Consider the following 21229-nt stretch of genomic DNA (forward strand, 5'->3'; position numbering starts at 1 on the left):
TCAAAAACTATAATTTAAAAGAAAAACAAAAATTTTAAACATAGAAATGTTTAATAAATACAAATTATTATATCTTCCTCTTACAAAGCAAATATCATGTTTAAAAAAAAAGCCACAAAATATAAGTAAACAGCAAAAAAAAGAAGAAATAATTACACCAGCATAAACAAATATTTTTGGCGAAAAATGTAGACCTCCAACTTATAAAAACGCATAAAAATTAAATAAAATAATTAAATTTATTGTGCCCAGCAAACTGAAAAATACCTTGTTTTCGAATCCTCTTGTGCACCGATACCACAAGGATAAATAGATCCAGAACCTGTGTTCATCATCCAGTGTACTTTGAAAAAAGCCATTTCAAACTATTTAACTGAGAATATGCTCTGAAAGAGAATAAAAAAATTTTATAAAATTTCAACTAAATATCCATAGAAGAGTATTTAACAATGTTTTCGAGTAAAGGCATGACAACTTACTTCATCGAAATGAAGTAAATTTTCATGCCTGGGAAAAAAATCAAAATTGAAGCAAAGAGGACAAGGTTTAGTCACAGTGGAGAAAACTGACAAACCACTAAAGTCAAAGTTGGCACACATTTGACAATTGACTGTTTTATCCAGATTTAACCATAGTTTTTAACAGTCATATCAGATACCTAAAAGTTTAGATAAGAAAATAATTATTAGCTAATATAAATGTGAAGTAATTATAAATAAATATACATAGAAAATAACAAGTGACCAACTAGGATGTTCAATTGTTCTGACATTAACCCCCTTTTAGTTTTGACAATCACTGTCGAAAATCATAAGTTTTGGTGAAGAGAATGATTGATTATCGATAATAATTATTGAATAATTATGACTAAGAATTTGCAAAATTGCAATTTATCTAATTTACAACTAGAAAAATTATGATTTTTTTTCAGCACAGAGTACAGTCACTGAAAAAAAACAAAGTCTAATAAATGAAGTTATGAAATTAAAAAAAATATGAGTAAATTTTGTTTCTTCCCCACAGATCTAATAAAATAAGTCAGAGTTTAATAGATGTAACAGTTGCTACAGTTAAATTTTTAATTTTCACTTCAAATCTTTTGCAGTTTATTAGTAGTATATTTCATTTGAATTACCTATATGATAACCAAAATTTATTGAAAATAATCTATTTGATTAAATTTGTGTGAATACAGTATTTTAATATTAAGTTATGCTGAAGCTGCCAAATATTATACACTCATTTTTAAATTATTTTGCATACAAGCAATGGACAGATTTAGTTTTATCTTACGATTAGCAAAGTGCTTCTTGTTAAAATTCTTAGTTGAACTATTACTAAATTAGTTATCACATAGTTTTCAAAATTTTTACATTTTATTCATATCTTTAAAGTAGAGATGCTTAATTTTAAAAAGTGACCTACAACAAAAAAAGGACACAGAAATTTAGAATTACTGGGTCCTGAAGATCTGGAATTCAATCAAATCTAGTGAAATCACCGGTGTATTGGGAAATTTATTTTAATAACTATACTAAATATTGCTAGCAACTTGATAAAGCATTATAACTGATTGATTGAAAAAAATTAAATTGATTTAAACATATTAATCATGTAATGATTACATGGCAAAATTATTCTTTAAAATATATAAAATTGTGTACTTTACAGTTCAAAATTTTTGAAAATATTATTAAACAAAATAAAATAAAATATGCAAGTTACTTTTTTTGCATATAATTATCATTGGATAAACCAACTTTATCATTGCAAGCAAAAAATTTTTCAATCAGACTAAAAAAGTTCTTCAGATATGGCGAAATATTCAAAATATAAATTTAACATCAAGGGATACAAATTTTGAACTATTATCCAGATCAAACTATTCGGACCATTTTCCCTGATTGGTGGGTCAGAAATTTTAGTTCTTCAGAATTCTTTGGGAGACATATCTTAATCCGTCTGATTTTGTACCTTAAAATGTCATCTGCATTAATTGATTGCCATATTTGAGGTTACCCTTTCGAGCCATTAGGACTGAGTCAGAGAATGTGAGGATCCGATCATTAAATCAAAAATCAACCTGTGTGGTCTGTTTATTTTTTTCACACTGCACACTATGAGCATGAACAACAAATATTGTGAATTAAAAAAAACATTCACAGGTTGAGATTAGACAATTATTAGTGACAACTTTAGTTTTAATAAAGCTAAGAAATATGCTTAAATTGTACCATCAATATTCAGATGGATAACTACCAACTCAACAATTAGAACAATAGTAATTATCTGTAATATAAACTTAATAGTTATAATATATTAAACATAATAACCTTAAAATATAAATAGTACATTAGTCATTAAGAAAGGGAATAAATTATTTTAGATACATTTTTAATACATGATGTATAATATGAATAATAATTATATTAGTAATTACAATGCAATATTATACATGATTTTAATAATTATGTAGATGGATATTTAATAAAATATCTTCAATGACAAAAAAGAAACTTGTCACTGGTTTTTGCCACATTCCGACAAACAGTTTATTATACTTTTCGACAGGTTTCTGACATGTCGTGTCAAAACCAGCTTTTGATGCAAAAAGTAAAACCCTGGATAATAAATGAAACCTCTCCAGGAATTTTTCCATATCACAAGAACCTGTCGTGCAAACTGCAATCACCAAGGCATTTATGGATTTTAAAATCTCAATTTAAAAATAAAAGATATACAGGCTTGATTGGTGGTTATGATATATATATCCTTCAAGTTGGTCCTCGTCTGTAATGTGCCCAGTACCTTGTAAACCACTGACCGGAAGTTGCAAATTTTTGGAGATTATTCAGTCACAGATCATGATAGGGAAATCTTCTCATTGCCCAAGAATATATATGTTTTTTTTCTTCTCCAGAGTGAAACTTTTTCCTGGAGAAATATCAAACATTCTATTAACTTTTTTTAAAGCATTTTATAATTAGTATCTAATTGATAATATATATTGTAATAAAGATTTTCAAGCTATAATAAATCTTTTTCAAACATGTGATAACTAAAAAACAATAAGCAAGAAAAATAAATTTAACAAATTTAAGGGTTTAAAACAGCTGTAATCCTTCAATATTTAACATAAACAAGTAATATAAAACCTTTTTTTTAAAAAAAATTATGATGTAAAGAATTATTAAAATATAATGAATTTTAATTAATATACAACTAAATATAACAGGTACACAACTACAAATCACAAATTTAAATCAAAACTACTAATAGCATAGGAATTTTTATATTCATATAATGTTAAGTATGAATACTTAAACCAAATTTCAAATATAATATACTGATATTACACCTACATTTTAGAAAAATTTAAAAATAAAAATTATTACATTTTATCTTTTAAGAAATCCATATAGAAATGTATAGAATATTTACTATATAATAAACAGGTAAACTGAGCTCAAAAATAAATAACCTTAAAATTAAATCATGAAGTCCCCATTGCATTTTCACAATGTAACCCATATTGAAACTTAATTTAGGCCAAGGGTCAGCAAATTATTAGATAGAAAGAATAAAAAACTAAAGAAGTAACAAAAATTGCAGATATGCTATGTAAAATCAAAACAACTAACAAAATGATTATTTGTTACTCCAATTAAATGGTCAATTCTAAGTAGTTAAACTATAAAAGTATCCTTTTTAATTTGTCAATTTGAGTGTTGTAAAATAATATTAAAATAAGATTAATACATTTTAAAATGTAAACAGTTGTAAAACTCAATTTAGACCATCATAGTAGAAAAATAAATAAAACACAAGAAACAACAAATATTTGAAATAGTAGATTTGCTAAGTTATGCCAAAGAACTAACGTCATCAAATAACAAAAAGTCAATTTGTTACTCATATAATATGGTCAAATCTATATAAAAAGCAATAAAAAGAGAGCTTTTTAACTTAAAGATTTCATGAATTATTTCTTTATGGCAGCAGAAACTGAGAAATACTAATTGTAAATGCATAAAATTGCCAATAAAGACTCCTGGGAATTAATGAATTTAAAATAACGGAAGTGATGTTCTACTGTATTTACAAAAATAAAATTATAATGTATCTACCTGGAATACTGAAATAAAGGCAGATGTACAGACAGAGCGACTACAAATTTAAGATTTCCAATAACAGCGCTTCGCCAAAGCCTTGGATTCTTTAACCAATCAAATTTAACGATGCTTGAAAAAAAAAATTTTATATGGTAGTGGGGGAAAAAAATGTTTGTATGCTGGTTTTAACGGCGATGAATTAAATTTCATTTTACCTTATCGCATTAAAACGAATAAAAAAACAGACTAAAATATGTTAATTTTTCGAGTTGAAAACATTTCTTATATGATTTAAAATAACATTAAAAACTTTATTTATTAATATTCAAGGATTCTACTTTTTCTTTTTTCCTTGAGTGAAATACGAAGAGGTCGAGCTAGATTTATTATTATTATTTTAAGTTTGTTATGAATTCGAAATCCGAGGATTTAAAACATCCAGAACATGCAGTGTGTTTCGTAAAAAAGTTTTTATTATAAACTTTCAGAATCCTTTAAAAATATATATATATATATATCACCATTAGAAGTCTCAAATCGGTATTAAACTTGATATTTCTAATAATTGCTTTATAACTCTCCATATTTCCTCCGTCAGTGAACCAAGTTTTGATGTTTTCAGACCGACATAGGTACATGGGTACTAAAAATATACATCGAGGCAGTTCTTACGGAACAACCTATATTTTGTAGCATTAAAGTCTGTATTTATTTAGGTTAATGCGATAATATAAAAAAATGGGCTTGCTTATTTTTCTCTAGTTAGATAATTGACTATAATAATAAGTTAAATTATTTAACACAAATCACTACAGAAGGGCTGTGATAGCCTGACTGGGCCTATGTCCGAGAGGACACGGGTTCGAACCCCGCCGGCCAAAGACTCCCCGTGTAGCAAATGGTGACTGATGCACGTTAAATCTGTCTAGTCACAAAATCCCTCATGTTCCCATAACAAATCATACCGCTGAGGGTACTGATCCAGGAGTTACCTTGTCTTCTCGATTGGTTCAAAATTACAAGTCTAAGGAGTTGAACATTAGTAGTCGTAAACACAAAAGTGGGTCGGCTGTTCAACGACGGTAATAAAATATAAAAAAAATCACTACCATAACTTTCAAACTACTCAAACATACACATTGTACTACTAATTTGTCATGCATTTCTACTATTTATATCCAAAAGGAAAGGGTATATACATACCTACTTATCGTAAGTGTGATTAGTTTCCTCAAAAAGTCCTGCACGAAGGATAGATTTTCGCAATGCTTGTCCCAGGAGTTTCCTTGTTTTCTGGGTTGGGTTCAGATTTTAAGGCTACAGAATTGAACATTGATATGTGTAAACTCAGAAAAGTGTTACCCGTTCAACGGTGGTTATGAAATAAAATAATTTCAAATTTACCATATTCTTTTCATCTGCTTTCTTTAAAAAAAAATTTTTATAAGAAATTCTTTACGCCACATTTTAAGATAAGCTTTTCTATAAAATGAACATAATATCAGAAAAATTAAGGGAGATTCAACTCGATTCTTACAAGTTATACCTAATATTTATTTTTTGAGCAGAGCAATAAAAAAGTTTCTTTTTTTAAAATATTTCTTTTACATTTATTTTACATTAGTTTAAATATAATTCAACATTATTTAATTTTTGTTATTCATATTCAAAATAAAAATACTATTTATATACGGAAATACACCTCGGAAGGATAATATTCTAAAGTAATAGACATGTCACAGGAAAAACAATTACATTTAATTATCGAGAAAGAAAAACAATTAGCATGTTATTTTTTGACTAGTTGATTGTTATTTATCACACGTTATTCGTTGGGACAAATAGAAACATGCATGTTAGTTAGCATTATGTGCAAGCATTTTAGTTAGGAAATGAGTTATTTTAAACGCTCCGTTAAAACTTAATATATTAAAAAAGGCATTCACGCTACAATACATAAACATATTAACAATTTTAGAAACAAAACGCGCATCACATATCACATTTTATTTTTAAATTTTAACTGCATGCTTGTAATGACATTTGTAAGCATAATAACATGTGTACTTATTTTGATGAAAAATATATAAACAGTACAAAAACTAGTTGTAAAAATTATTTAATTAAAAATAAATTTTTTTTTATTGAATTAGCAAGTTTGTAAGGAAGCTATTAAAAAGATAATGGTTTAAATATGGTAACCATGCAAAAAAAAAAGAGAAAAAAAAGATTGAAAAACACAAATGGATCACAAGGGAAGGGAAGGGAGAGAGCGAAAATCACTTTTTAAATAATTAATAAGTAATCAGAAGAATTTTTGAAGCCGTAATTTAAATCTTTTACTTAGTTTCCCATTTTATACATTTAATTCTTTTTTTTATCCTCCTCAGTTTTTATTTCATTATATTTTTCACAGTTTTTATAAAATATAACTCAACTAAACTCAAGCACAAACCCGTATTTTCCTTGAAGTAAATGCAATTTTTTTTCGAAGGATTTCGATTCTTCATCAACGATTGTACAATTTTTTTTTTATAATATACTCATCTTGAATCATTCCCTCACTTCAGCATCATTCCCTGACTTTATACACTAGTGAGGAAATGACAAAGTTAATAAAATTTAAAAATAACAGTTAGGGCAAATTAATTTCTGAAATCAATCACATACCGTTATATTGATACAAGAAAGCAACATATAATTATCCACTTTCTCGATGAAGTTGTATTTTATTTTACTCTAAAAAACGACATGAGGGAATGACAAATGTAAAAAACTTTACCTGGTTTGATTCATTCAAATTTATCATCATCATCATCGAAATATAACTGGGCGCCTGGGGCCGTTAGCGGCCTTTTTCCCATTCATCTTGTATTTAATCTTTAAGGTGGTTCTTTCTGGTAACTGGAATAAGAGGAAATCAAATATTTTGTATTTTAGTTAAAATTATGTCACTACAAAAATGAGCTGCAATCGGCCTGAGGTTTATGTCTTCTCTTAAGTTTTCGAACGTAAAAATTTCGTTGAATCCTGCGGTGTCACAATATTTGGTTTTTTCAAAAAATCTGAAGTTTTGCTTTGCAATGTGATGATCTAAGAAATCTATGTTGAGGTCGCTATGTATGTTTTTATTGCGGATAAACCATCTTGCTTTTGTTATTTTCCTGAGGATTTTGTTCTGGCATATTTTGAGTTTTTTAAGGAGTGATGTAGAGATGTTGCACCAAGCTGGAGATGCATAAGTCAGGATGGGACGGATCATCGAGATGTAAAGTAAACGTTTAAGTCTGAGCTCCATTTTAGGGTTCTGAAGAAGGATTTGTAATCTGTGGTAGGCTGTTTGTGCTTTGTTGATGACTGTTTTGACGTGATCTTTCCAATTAAATTTGCTGTTTATGACCAGACCAAGATATTTTGCTGTTTTGACTATGGGTATCGTTTCGTTAAAGAGTACAACTTGATTTTTAGGGAGGATCGTTTTTCTTTTATGTTGAATGATTAGTAGTTTCGATTTTTGGCCGTTTACTTTAAACTTCCAGTTTAGGCACCAGGTTTCTATTTCTGTGATCTTTTCTTGGAGTTTTTGTAAGGCAATGTTGGGATTTTTGGACTTCACGACAATTCCTGTATCATCTGCAAAAAGTGCTGTGATGCTGTTAAAGTCTTGTCGGTCGATGGGAAAGTCGTAGGTAAATAATATGAATAGTATGGGCCCAAGTATGCTTCCTTGAGGTACTCCTGCTGTTATTTTCCTGTTTGTTGATTTCATATTTTTAAAGTTAACTTGAAAGGTTCTATTATGTAAGTAGGCCTGTATTATTTTAATGATACCAGTTGGGAATTTCAGTTGTATAAGCTTGAAGATGAGACCCTGATGCCAAACTCGGTCGAAAGCCTTTGCAATATCTAGCATCAGTAGTGCTGAACTCTGCTTGTTATGTAGTCCACGTCCAATATAGTCGATAATTCTGAGGAGCTGTTTGGTTGTGTCAAGATGCTTCCGAAAGCCATACTGCTCGTCTGGTAGTGAAGAAAGGTGAGGCTTGATCCTTGTGTAGATTATTTTTTCCATGAGCTTTCCTAAGTTGCACAAAAGACTGATGGGTCTGTAACTTTCAGGTAAAGTAGGATATTTGATGGGTTTAAGGAAAAGTATGACGTTTGCGTTCTTCCAGGCATCAGGGAAGTAGTTTAATGTAAAGCAGGCATTGTAGATATGAACTATTAGTTTTATGTACTGTTTTGGTAGTAGCTTGATCATCTTGTTTTTGATATTATCACAACCAGGAGCTGTTTTCATTTTTAGTTTTTTGATGTGGTTTATAACTTCTTCCGTGTTGGTCGGTTCAATTATCTCTGGAGATGAATGCATTACGTTGAATAGCTTAACATCTTCGATAACCATGTTGTGATTGTTCAGATTGAAATCCGGGTTTGGAGAAAATTGTTTTTCAAGAGAGTCAGCAAAAGTTTCAGCTTTATCTTGAGCTGTGAAGACATACCCGGTATCTTTATGTAAGGGTTTATCCACTTGAGGTGTGGCTTGAAGTGATTTTATCATTCTCCAGACAGAATTATCCTCCGTACTGAGCGATTCAATTTTGTCTCCCCATTGTCTTCTTCTGTAATAACGGCATTTCTTGTCTATTTGCTTGTTAAGATTAATCATCTCTTCTCTGTAGTCTGGATCAGAAGTTTTTTGGTATTTCTTTCGGCACCAGTTTCTTTGTTTGATTAAAAACTTGATTTCGGATGGAAGTTTAAGGTAATTTGAAGCGAGTTTTTTTGATACAGTTGATTTATTATAGGCCGTTATTATATCATTCTGAAGAATTGTAATTTGTGTATCAATTTCTTCGGTACTCTTTAGAGCTGCAAGGTTTGGTTTATTTAATGTGAGAATATTTTGAAAAAGATTCCAGTCGGTTCTGGTGATCTGCTTACTCGCCTGTGTTAAGGATATCCCAATCGAGATGTAGACTGGAAGGTGATCAGAAGATAATGCATTTATAACGTCAGCTGCTATGGGTGTATTCAAGTTGGAAATAGCGAAATCAAGAATGTCCGGTCTTTGATTTCTCATGTTTGGTAGATATGTGGGACATAATGGCGCGATAACAGTGAGTGCGTGCTTATTCACGAGATTCTTGAGCTGTAGTCCGTTGCGGTTGGTTCTGTTGCATCCCCATGTTGTGTGTTTCGAGTTAAAATCTCCAGCTACAATTGTCTCTATGTTTGTTGGGAAAAGTTGTCTGATGTCATCGTCTGAGAGAGCATTACCTGGAGCATTGTAAATTCCAGTGATCTTGATGTTTTTGTTATCGTAGTTAAGAAAAATTGAGATTTGTTCATATCTAGCTTGGTTTGATTTGTTAAATTCGGTTGTCATTAGGCTATTCTTCGCCAGGAGGGCAACTCCCCCGCCTCTGAAATTCCTGTCACACCTGTAGGTCGTATAGTTGGCAACTTTTATGTGATGCTGTTTGTTAAGATGAGTCTCTGTGATAATCATAATATCTGGGTCATACTCAGAAATAAAGTCTTTAAGTTCGTGTATTTTGTTAAAAATTCCGTTTGCATTCCAGTTTATAATGTGAAGTGGTGCTTTACGAGAAGTGGCTTTATTCATTAGTTGTTGAGGAGTTGGTTGATTTTACGGCTTCCGCTGTTGCTTTTAGTTGGCGAATTAGGTTGAATCCTTCATTGTTTTTTAAAATTTCAACAAAGTTTTTAAGTTCGTTCAGGATTGTGTGTGCTTCTTGAACCAGACTTCTGTCTTCTTGCTGGGCATTTTGAAGATCCCGAAGCTTAGCTTCTTTAAGGGTTGAGGCATATGTTGCAGCTGGAGCAGTTCTATTTCGGTAGACTTCATTATTTTGGTTATTGGAGCTGTAACTGTGTCTGGATTCAACTTGAGGATATTTAGAGCATTGTTTATAATTTGAAGGGTGGGGACCACCACAATTGGCACACTTGGCCGGAGTATCTTTGGATTTTTGGCAGGTATATGTTAAGTGCCCTTCACCGCACTTTAAGCACTTAGGAGCATGTCTGCATAAGTGTTGAACGTGGTTAAAATTCTGACATCTATGGCACTGTGTCACACCACCGCGCCCTTTGTAGTTGTCTACTGTGATTATTAAATTCATAAGTCTCGTGAGGTCGTAAATCTCCTTGTTGTGATTATTCTTTGGTAATGTCACTATAAATAAGGGCAAGTTAATTCTGCCTTTTTCAGTGAATTTTGTCATTTGGGTAACTTTAGTTGGGACAAATCCCACTTTGATGAGTTCGTTTTCAATTTCATTTGCATCGTATTCGGCAGGTATGCTTTTGAGCACGACTTTGAGTGGTTTGTCCTGTTGAAGAAGAAATGTATGATATTCGACTTTGTTGTCATCTAGGATTTTTGTGATTTTTCTATGAGCATCGTCATCTGCTACTTTTAAGTTGATTTGATCACCAAACACTTTGCCCGTAAAGTCTGAACAGTTGTTATTTTGAAGCAGTTCTTTGATTTTTTTCCAGTTGAAATTAGGATCTTTGATGAGGATTGGTGGAATGCGTTGCTTTTTAAACTTGGGAGTTTGAAAGAAGTCACTTTCATCTTCTCGTTGTTTTTTGTCATCAGTTTCAAATCGAGGTTTCTTGTTTTTGTTGAATTCTTCTTCGCCGCTTTCTGCTGATGGAAGCGTATCAATAACTTTTTCAAGTTCCATAGCGTTTTCTTCATCGGTTTCCAATGAATCGCTTAGTTTATTATCGTTTAATATTTGTTTGTCTTCATTGTTGCTGGTGGCGTCATTTTTAGTTGCCGCAGTTGTATTTTGCTTGTTTTTCGTTTTCTTTTTAGTTGATATCTTGCGTTTTTTATGTGTAATCGGAAGGGTTGGGGAAATCACTGGTTCTTGTGCTTTATCAAGAGCTTTTTCCAGATGTCTTTTCTCAGCTTCCAATTGAGAGTTCTTGGTGCGAAGATCCTCTATTTGTTCGTTTAATTTTGCGACTTGCTCAACTAGAGCACATAACCGAAAATTCATGATAGAGAGTTGTTGCGCCATATCTCCTGGCTGAGGAGTAGTTGTTGTAATAGGATATTCATTGCTATTTGGATCTTGGACCTCCATGGCTTAATTCACTGTATACTTTCAGTGCAAAATAGTAATAATAATATAAAAAAATAAATAAATATTCACTTGAATATTTACCACAAGTAGTAAGCTTGCAATTGACTGCAATTTTCTCACTGCTTAAACCATCTTTTCTACTAGCGTTAGACTACACACATTCTTATAACTATCACCACAAAAACTTTTAATCTTAATCCATTGGGTCAAGAATCACACCAGTAGTCTAAACTCACTGTCACTCCACAGAGGCGTCATTCAAATTTATTCCACAGCAAAGCTTCTTTAAGTTGAAGATGGAAACATACTGCAATTTTGTTCTATGATGCCAGTTGCTAACTGCTAAAGTTTTATTAAAATATTTTTATTCTAAGAAGATAGCAGCTCATAAGAACATTGTTGTGAGGGAGTCACACGAAACACTAGGGACAAAGTTTAAAATAGTGCTGTGTTAATATTTTTATCAGAAATTAAATTTAAGATTGATTTTCAGAATTCTATATTTCAAAAATCTGAAAATCTGAGTCGAAATTTATCCGTTTTGAAGATAATATTCCCTCTTTCCCAAAAAGAATAGCAATTTTGATATATAGAGCACTTTATTCATGCTGAAATGTCAAAAAAAAAGGTTTCAAAAAAATAAACATAATAAATAGAAAAAAAAATTAATCAGTGACCAGTTTGAAAATTATAAGTTAATATTAAAAGGAGTTACGGAGTGAGTCGTGTGCGTAGCTCCGGAGTCGAAATTTATCCGTTTTGAAGCTAATATTTCCTCTTTCCCAAAAAGAATAGTTATTTTTATATATAGAACACTTTATTCATGCTAAAATGTCGAAAAAAAGGTTTCAAAAAATAAAATAAAATAAATAGAAAAAAAAAATAAAAATTAATCCGTGACCAGCACCGAACCCCTGACCACCGGGACAACAAACTTCTCTACCGGAGACGCTAACAACTTCGCAACGGCTCACACGTTGCTTCCACGAATATATAGCCTAAAGAACTTCCTTCCGGTTAATTAATCAAATTTGTTTTGGCACATTATGTGCTCCCAAATTAATGTATAAAAATATCCTTTGGTACGATTGTTTGGTATATAAAACTCTAATTTCTGGCAGAGTTTGAAAATTATAAGTTAATATTAAAAGGAGTTACGGAGTAAGTCGTGTGCGTAGCTCCGGAGTTGAAACTTATCCGTTTTGAAGCTAATATTCCCTCTTTCCCAAAAAGAATAGTTATTTATATATATAGAACACTTTATTCATGCTGAAATGTCGAAAAAAAGGTTTCAAAAAAATAAAATAAAATAAATAGAAAAAAAAAATAAAACCTAATCCGTGACAGGCACCGAACCCCTGACAACCGGGTCAACAAACTTCTCTACCGGCGACGCTAACAACTACGCCACAGCTCACACGCTGCTTCCACGAATATATAGCCTAAAGAACTTCATTCCGGTTAAATAACAAAATCTATTTTGGCTCATTATGTGCTCCCTAATTAATGTATAAAAATATCCTTCGGTACGATTGTTTGGTATATAAAATTCTAATTTCTGGCAGAGTTTGAAAATTATAAGTTAATATTAAAGGAAGTTACAGAGTGAGTCGCGTGCGTAGCTCCGGAGTCGAAATTTATCCGTTTTGAAGCTAATATTCCCTCTTTCCCAAAAAGAATAGTTATTTTTATATATAGAACACTTTATTCATGCTGAAATGTCGAAAAAAAGGTTTCAAAAAAATAAAATAAAATAAATAGGAAAAAAAATAAAATCTAATCCGTGACCAGCACCGAACCCCTGACCTCCAGGTCAACAAACTTCTCTACCAGCGACGCTGACAACTACGCCACAGCTCACACGCTGCTTCCACGAATATATAGCCTAAAGAACTTCCTTCCGGTTAAATAACAAAATCTATTTTGGCTCATTATGTGCTCCCTAATTAATGTATAAATATATCCTTCGGTACGATTGTTTGGTATATAAAACCCTAATTTCTAGCAGAGTTTGAAAATTATAAGTTAATATTAAAGGGAGTTACGGAGTGAGTCGTGTGCGTAGCTCCGGAGTCGAAATTTTTTCGTTTTGAAGCTAATATTCCCTCTTTCCCAAAAAGAATAGTTATTTTTATATATAGAACACTTTATTCATGCTGAAATGTCGAAAAAAAGGTTTCAAAAAAATAAAATAAAATAAATAGAAAGAAAAATAAAAACTAATCCGTGACCAGCATCGAACCCCTGACCTCCGGGTCAACAAACTCCTCTACCGACGACGCTGACAACTACGCCACAGCTCACACGCTGCTTCCACGAATATATAGCCTAAAGAGCTTCATTCCGGTTAAATAACAAAATCTATTTTGGCTCATTATGTGCTCCCTAATTAATGTATAAAAATATCCTTTGGTACGATTGTTTGGTATATAAAATTCTAATTTCTAGCAGAGTTTGAAAATTATAAGTTAATATTAAAGGAAGTTACAGAGTGAGTCGCGTGCGTAGCTCCGGAGTCGAAATTTATCCGTTTTGAAGCTAATATTCCCTCTTTCCCAAAAAGAATAGTTATTTTTATATGTAGAACACTTTATTCATGCTGAAATGTCGAAAAAAAGGTTTCAAAAAAATAAAATAAAATAAATAGGAAAAAAAATAAAATCTAATCCGTGACCAGCACCGAACCCCTGACCTCCGGGTCAACAAACTTCTCTACCGGCGACGCTGACAACTACGCCACAGCTCACACGCTGCTTCCACGAATATATAGCCTAAAGAACTTCCTTCCGGTTAAATAACAAAATCTATTTTGGCTCATTATGTGCTCCCTAATTAATGTATAAATATATCCTTCGGTACGATTGTTTGGTATATAAAACCCTAATTTCTAGCAGAGTTTGAAAATTATAAGTTAATATTAAAGGGAGTTACGGAGTGAGTCGTGTGCGTAGCTCCGGAGTCGAAATTTTTCCGTTTTGAAGCTAATATTCCCTCTTTCCCAAAAAGAATAGTTATTTTTATATATAGAACACTTTATTCATGCTGAAATGTCGAAAAAAAGGTTTCAAAAAATAAAATAAAATAAATAGAAAAAAAAATAAAATCTAATCCGTGACCAGCACCGAACCCCTGACCTCCGGGTCAACAAACTTCTCTACCGGCGACGCTGACAACTACGCCACAGCTCACACGCTGCTTCCACGAATATATAGCCTAAAGAACTTCCTTCCGGTTAAATAACAAAATCTATTTTGGCTCATTATGTGCTCCCTAATTAATGTATAAATATATCCTTCGGTACGATTGTTTGGTATATAAAACTCTAATTTCTGGCAGAGTTTGAAAATTATAAGTTAATATTAAAGGGAGTTACGGAGTGAGTCGTGCGCGTAGCTCCGGAGTCGAAATTTTTCCGTTTTGAAGCTATTATTCCCTCTTTCCCAAAAACAATAGTTATTTTCATATATAGAACACTTTATTCATGCTGAAATGTCGAAAAAAAGGTTTCAAAAACATAAAATAAAATAAATAGAAAAAAAAAATAAAAACTAATCCGTGACCAGCACCGAACCCCTGACCCCCGGGTCAACAAACTTCTCTACCGGCGATGCTGACAACTACGCCACAGCTCACACGCTGCTTTCACGAATATATATACTAAAGAACTTCCTTCCGGTTAAATAACAAAATCTATTTTGGCTCATTATGTGCTCCCTAATTAATGTATAAATATATCCTTCGGTACGATTGTTTGGTATATAAAACTCTAATTTCTGGCAGAGTTTGAAAATTATAAGTTAATATTAAAGGGAGTTACGGAGTGAGTCGTGTGTGTAGCTCCGGAGTCGAAATTTTTCCGTTTTGAAGCTAATATTCCCTCTTTCCCAAAAAGAATAGTTATTTATATATATAGAACACTTTATTGATGCTGAAATGTCGAAAAAAAGGTTTCAAAAAAATAAAATAAAATAAATAGAAAAAAAAAATAAAAACTAATCCGTGACCAGCACCGAACCCCTGACAAACGGGTCAACAAACTTCTCTACCGGCGACGCTAACAACTACGCCACAGCTCACACGCTGCTTCCACGAATATATAGCCTAAAGAACTTCATTCCGGTTAAATAACAAAATCTATTTTGGCTCATTATGTGCTCCCTAATTAATGTATAAAAATATCCTTCGGTACGATTGTTTGGTATATAAAATTCTAATTTCTGGCAGAGTTTGAAAATTATAAGTTAATATTAAAGGAAGTTACAGAGTGAGTCGCGTGCGTAGCTCCGGAGTCGAAATTTATCCGTTTTGAAGCTAATATTCCCTCTTTCCCAAAAAGAATAGTTATTTTTATATATAGAACACTTTATTCATGCTGAAATGTCGAAAAAAAGGTGTCAAAAAAATAAAATAAAATAAATAGAAAGAAAAATAAAAACTAATCCGTGACCAGCACCGAACCCCTGACCTCCGGGTCAACAAACTCCTCTACCGACGACGCTGACAACTACGCCACAGCTCACACGCTGCTTCCACGAATATATAGCCTAAAGAGCTTCATTCCGGTTAAATAACAAAATCTATTTTGGCTCATTATGTGCTCCCTAATTATTGTATAAAAATATCCTTTGGTACGATTGTTTGGTATATAAAATTCTAATTTCTAGCAGAGTTTGAAAATTATAAGTTAATATTAAAGGAAGTTACAGAGTGAGTCGCGTGCGTAGCTCCGGAGTCGAAATTTATCCGTTTTGAAGCTAATATTCCCTCTTTCCCAAAAAGAATAGTTATTTTTATATATAGAACACTTTATTCATGCTGAAATGTCGAAAAAAAGGTTTCAAAAAAATAAAATAAAATAAATAGAAAAAAAAAATAAAATCTAATCCGTGACCAGCACCGAACCCCTGACCTCCGGGTCAACAAACTTCTCTACCGGCGACGCTGACAACTACGCCACAGCTCACACGCTGCTTCCACGAATATATAGCCTAAAGAACTTCATTCCGGTTAAATAACAAAATCTATTTTGGCTCATTATGTGCTCCCTAATTAATGTATAAAAATATCCTTCGGTACGATTGTTTGGTATATAAAATTCTAATTTCTGGCAGAGTTTGAAAATTATAAGTTAATATTAAAGGAAGTTACAGAGTGAGTCGCGTGCGTAGCTCCGGAGTCGAAATTTATCCGTTTTGAAGCTAATATTCCCTCTTTCCCAAAAAGAATAGTTATTTTTATATATAGAACACTTTATTCATGCTGAAATGTCGAAAAAAAGGTTTCAAAAAAATAAAATAAAATAAATAGAAAGAAAAATAAAAACTAATCCGTGACCAGCACCGAACCCCTGACCTCCGGGTCAACAAACTCCTCTACCGACGACGCTGACAACTACGCCACAGCTCACACGCTGCTTCCACGAATATATAGCCTAAAGAGCTTCATTCCGGTTAAATAACAAAATCTATTTTGGCTCATTATGTGCTCCCTAATTAATGTATAAAAATATCCTTTGGTACGATTGTTTGGTATATAAAATTCTAATTTCTAGCAGAGTTTGAAAATTATAAGTTAATATTAAAGGAAGTTACAGAGTGAGTCGCGTGCGTAGCTCCGGAGTCGAAATTTATCCGTTTTGAAGCTAATATTCCCTCTTTCCCAAAAAGAATAGTTATTTTTATATATAGAACACTTTATTCATGCTGAAATGTCGAAAAAAAGGTTTCAAAAAAATAAAATAAAATAAATAGAAAAAAAAATAAAATCTAATCCGTGACCAGCACCGAACCCCTGACCTCCGGGTCAACAAACTTCTCTACCGGCGACGCTGACAACTACGCCACAGCTCACACGCTGCTTCCACGAATATATAGCCTAAAGAACTTCCTTCCGGTTAAATAACAAAATCTATTTTGACTCATTATGTGCTCCCTAATTAATGTATAAATATATCCTTCGGTACGATTGTTTGGTATATAAAACTCTAATTTCTAGCAGAGTTTGAAAATTATAAGTTAATATTAAAGGGAGTTACGGAGTGAGTCGTGCGCGTAGCTCCGGAGTCGAAATTTTTCCGTTTTGAAGCTAATATTCCCTCTTTCCCAAAAAGAATAGTTATTTTTATATATAGAACACTTTATTCATGCTGAAATGTCGAAAAAAAGGTTTCAAAAAAATAAAATAAAATAAATAGAAAAAAAAAATAAAACCTAATCCGTGACAGGCACCGAACCCCTGACAACCGGGTCAACAAACTTCTTTACCGGCGACGCTAACAACTACGCCACAGCTCACACGCTGCTTCCACGAATATATAGCCTAAAGAACTTCATTCCGGTTAAATAACAAAATCTATTTTGGCTCATTATGTGCTCCCTAATTAATGTATAAATATATCCTTCGGTACGATTGTTTGGTATATAAAACTCTAATTTCTAGCAGAGTTTGAAAATTATAAGTTAATATTAAAGGGAGTTACGGAGTGAGTCGTGTGCGTAGCTCCGGAGTCGAAATTTTTCCGTTTTGAAGCTAATATTCCCTCTTTCCCAAAAACAATAGTTATTTTTATATATAGAACACTTTATTCATGCTGAAATGTCGAAAAAAAGGTTTCAAAAAAATAAAATAAAATAAATAGAAAAAAAAAAATAAAACCTAATCCGTGACAGGCACCGAACCCCTGACAACCGGGTCAACAAACTTCTTTACCGGCGACGCTAACAACTACGCCACAGCTCACACGCTGCTTCCACGAATATATAGCCTAAAGAACTTCATTCCGGTTAAATAACAAAATCTATTTTGGCTCATTATGTGCTCCCTAATTAATGTATAAAAATATCCTTCGGTACGATTGTTTGGTATATAAAATTCTAATTTCTGGCAGAGTTTGAAAATTATAAGTTAATATTAAAGGAAGTTACAGAGTGAGTCGCGTGCGTAGCTCCGGAGTCGAAATTTATCCGTTTTGAAGCTAATATTCCCTCTTTCCCAAAAAGAATAGTTATTTTTATATATAGAACACATTATTCATGCTGAAATGTCGAAAAAAAGGTTTCAAAAAAATAAAATAAAATAAATAGAAAGAAAAATAAAAACTAATCCGTGACCAGCACCGAACCCCTGACCTCCGGGTCAACAAACTCCTCTACCGACGACGCTGACAACTACGCCACAGCTCACACGCTGCTTCCACGAATATATAGCCTAAAGAGCTTCATTCCGGTTAAATAACAAAATCTATTTTGGCTCATTATGTGCTCCCTAATTAATGTATAAAAATATCCTTTGGTACGATTTTTTGGTATATAAAATTCTAATTTCTAGCAGACTTTGAAAATTATAAGTCAATATTAAAGGAAGTTACAGAGTGAGTCGCGTGCGTAGCTCCGGAGTCGAAATTTATCCGTTTTGAAGCTAATATTCCCTCTTTCCCAAAAAGAATAGTTATTTTTATATATAGAACACTTTATTCATGCTGAAATGTCGAAAAAAAGGTTTCAAAAAAATAAAATAAAATAAATAGAAAAAAAAATAAAATCTAATCCGTGACCAGCACCGAACCCCTGACCTCCGGGTCAACAAACTTCTCTACCGGCGACGCTGACAACTACGCCACAGCTCACACGCTGCTTCCACGAATATATAGCCTAAAGAACTTCCTTCCGGTTAAATAACAAAATCTATTTTGACTCATTATGTGCTCCCTAATTAATGTATAAATATATCCTTCGGTACGATTGTTTGGTATATAAAACTCTAATTTCTAGCAGAGTTTGAAAATTATAAGTTAATATTAAAGGGAGTTAAGGAGTGAGTCGTGCGCGTAGCTCCGGAGTCGAAATTTTTCCGTTTTGAAGCTAATATTCCCTCTTTCCCAAAAAGAATAGTTATTTTTATATATAGAACACTTTATTCATGCTGAAATGTCGAAAAAAAGGTTTCAAAAAAATAAAATAAAATAAATAGAAAAAAAAAATAAAAACTAATCCGTGACCAGCACCGAACCCCTGACCTCCGGGTCAACAAACTTCTCTACCGGCGATGCTGACAACTACGCCACAGCTCACACGCTGCTTCCACCGCAACGTGGCACTACAGCCGCAGACGTGCCGCAGTAGGGCTATAGACTGTCCACCATCTTTTGCCATTGATTGGAGCGGAAGTTCATCTGAGGAGTAAAGCCACTGGCGTGTCGTAGTAGGGCAGAGTAGAGTCCGCAATTTAGGGGCACCGCAACGCGGCACTACAGCCGCAGACGTGCCGCAGTAGGGCCACGGAGGGTCCGCCATATTAGGCCTAAGCCATTTAGCCTAAAGAACTTCCTTCCGGTTAAATAACAAAATCTATTTTGGCTCATTATGTGCTCCCTAATTAATGTATAAATATATCCTTCGGTACGATTGTTTGGTATATAAAACTCTAATTTCTAGCAGAGTTTGAAAATTATAAGTTAATACTAAAGGGAGTTACGGAGTGAGTCGTGTGCGTAGCTCCGGAGTCGAAATTTTTCCGTTTTGAAGCTAATATTCCCTCTTTCCCAAAAAGAATAGTTATTTTTATATATAGAACACTTTATTCATGCTGAAATGTCGAAAAAAAGGTTTCAAAAAATAAAATAAAATAAATAGAAAAAAAAATAAAATCTAATCCGTGACCAGCACCGAACCCCACTACGCCGCAGACGTGCCGCAGTAGGGCCACGGAGGGTCCGCCATATTAGGCCTAAGCCATTTAGCCTAAAGAACTTCCTTCCGGTTAAATAACAAAATCTATTTTGGCTCATTATGTGCTCCCTAATTAATGTATAAATATATCCTTCGGTACGATTGTTTGGTATATAAAATTCTAATTTCAAGCAGAGTTTGAAAATTATAAGTTAATATTAAAGGAAGTTACAGAGTGAGTCGCGTGCGTAGCTCCGGAGTCGAAATTTATCCGTTTTGAAGCTAATATTCCCTCTTTCCCAAAAAGAATAGTTATTTTTATATATAGAACACTTTATTCATGCTGAAATGTCGAAAAAAAGGTTTCAAAAAAATAAAATAAAATAAATAGAAAAAAAAATAAAATCTAATCCGTGACCAGCACCGAACCCCTGACCTCCGGGTCAACAAACTTCTCTACCGGCGACGCTGACAACTACGCCACAGCTCACACGCTGCTTCCACGAATATATAGCCTAAAGAACTTCCTTCCGGTTAAATAACAAAATCTATTTTGACTCATTATGTGTTCCCTAATTAATGTATAAATATATCCTTCGGTACGATTGTTTGGTATATAAAACTCTAATTTCTAGCAGAGTTTGAAAATTATAAGTTAATATTAAAGGGAGTTAAGGAGTGAGTCGTGCGCGTAGCTCCGGAGTCGAAATTTTTCCGTTTTGAAGCTAATATTCCCTCTTTCCCAAAAAGAATAGTTATTTTTATATATAGAACACTTTATTCATGTTGAAATGTCGAAAAAAAGGTTTCAAAAAAATAAAATAAAATAAATAGAAAAAAAAAATAAAAACTAATCCGTGACCAGCACCGAACCCCTGACCTCCGGGTCAACAAACTTCTCTACCGGCGATGCTGACAACTACGCCACAGCTCACACGCTGCTTCCACCGCAACGTGGCACTACAGCCGCAGACGTGCCGCAGTAGGGCTATAGACTGTCCACCATCTTTGGCCATTGATTGGAGCGGAAGTTCATCTGCGGAGTAAAGCCACTGGCGTGTCGTAGTAGGGCAGAGTAGAGTCCGCAATTTAGGGGCACCGCAACGCGGCACTACAGCCGCAGACGTGCCGCAGTAGGGCCAGGGAGGGTCCGCCATATTAGGCCTAAGCCATTTAGCCTAAAGAACTTCCTTCCGGTTAAATAACAAAATCTATTTTGGCTCATTATGTGCTCCCTAATTAATGTATAAATATATCCTTCGGTACGATTGTTTGGTATATAAAACTCTAATTTCTAGCAGAGTTTGAAAATTATAAGTTAATA

At 33.0% G+C, this 21229-nt stretch overlaps 1 protein-coding gene and 1 long non-coding RNA gene across 3 annotated transcripts; both read right to left on the bottom strand.

Moving 5' to 3' along the window:
• Positions 1-287: 287 nt before the first annotated feature.
• On the bottom strand, positions 288-4084 carry LOC147802081 (uncharacterized). Of its 2 annotated transcripts, none has more exons than XR_015429836.1 (3): positions 3882-4084; positions 480-658; positions 288-386 (listed from the first exon to the last, which is right to left on the bottom strand). It is a non-coding gene; the product is annotated as an uncharacterized LOC147802081 (long non-coding RNA). The 2 variants fall into 2 exon arrangements; XR_015429835.1 differs by lacking the exon at positions 3882-4084 and adding an exon at positions 2742-2928.
• Positions 4085-9733: 5649 nt separating this feature from the next.
• Positions 9734-11410, bottom strand: LOC147802082 (uncharacterized). Its single transcript, XM_087153706.1, has one exon. The coding sequence runs from the start codon at positions 11237-11239 to the stop codon at positions 9734-9736; it is 1506 nt and encodes a 501-aa protein (XP_087009832.1). The 5' UTR covers positions 11240-11410.
• Between the last annotated feature and the right edge of the window lie 9819 nt (positions 11411-21229).

The sequence above is a fragment of the Parasteatoda tepidariorum genome, chromosome 10 (assembly GCF_982258835.1).
Source record: "Parasteatoda tepidariorum strain Cologne lab strain chromosome 10, Ptep-v5.0, whole genome shotgun sequence".
Classification (NCBI taxonomy): Eukaryota; Metazoa; Arthropoda; class Arachnida; order Araneae; family Theridiidae; genus Parasteatoda; species Parasteatoda tepidariorum.

Coding starts and splice junctions, on each gene's coding strand:
- LOC147802082 (XM_087153706.1), bottom strand. CDS start 11,239: ATGGAGGTCCAAGATCCAAATAGCAATGAATATCCTATTACAACAACT.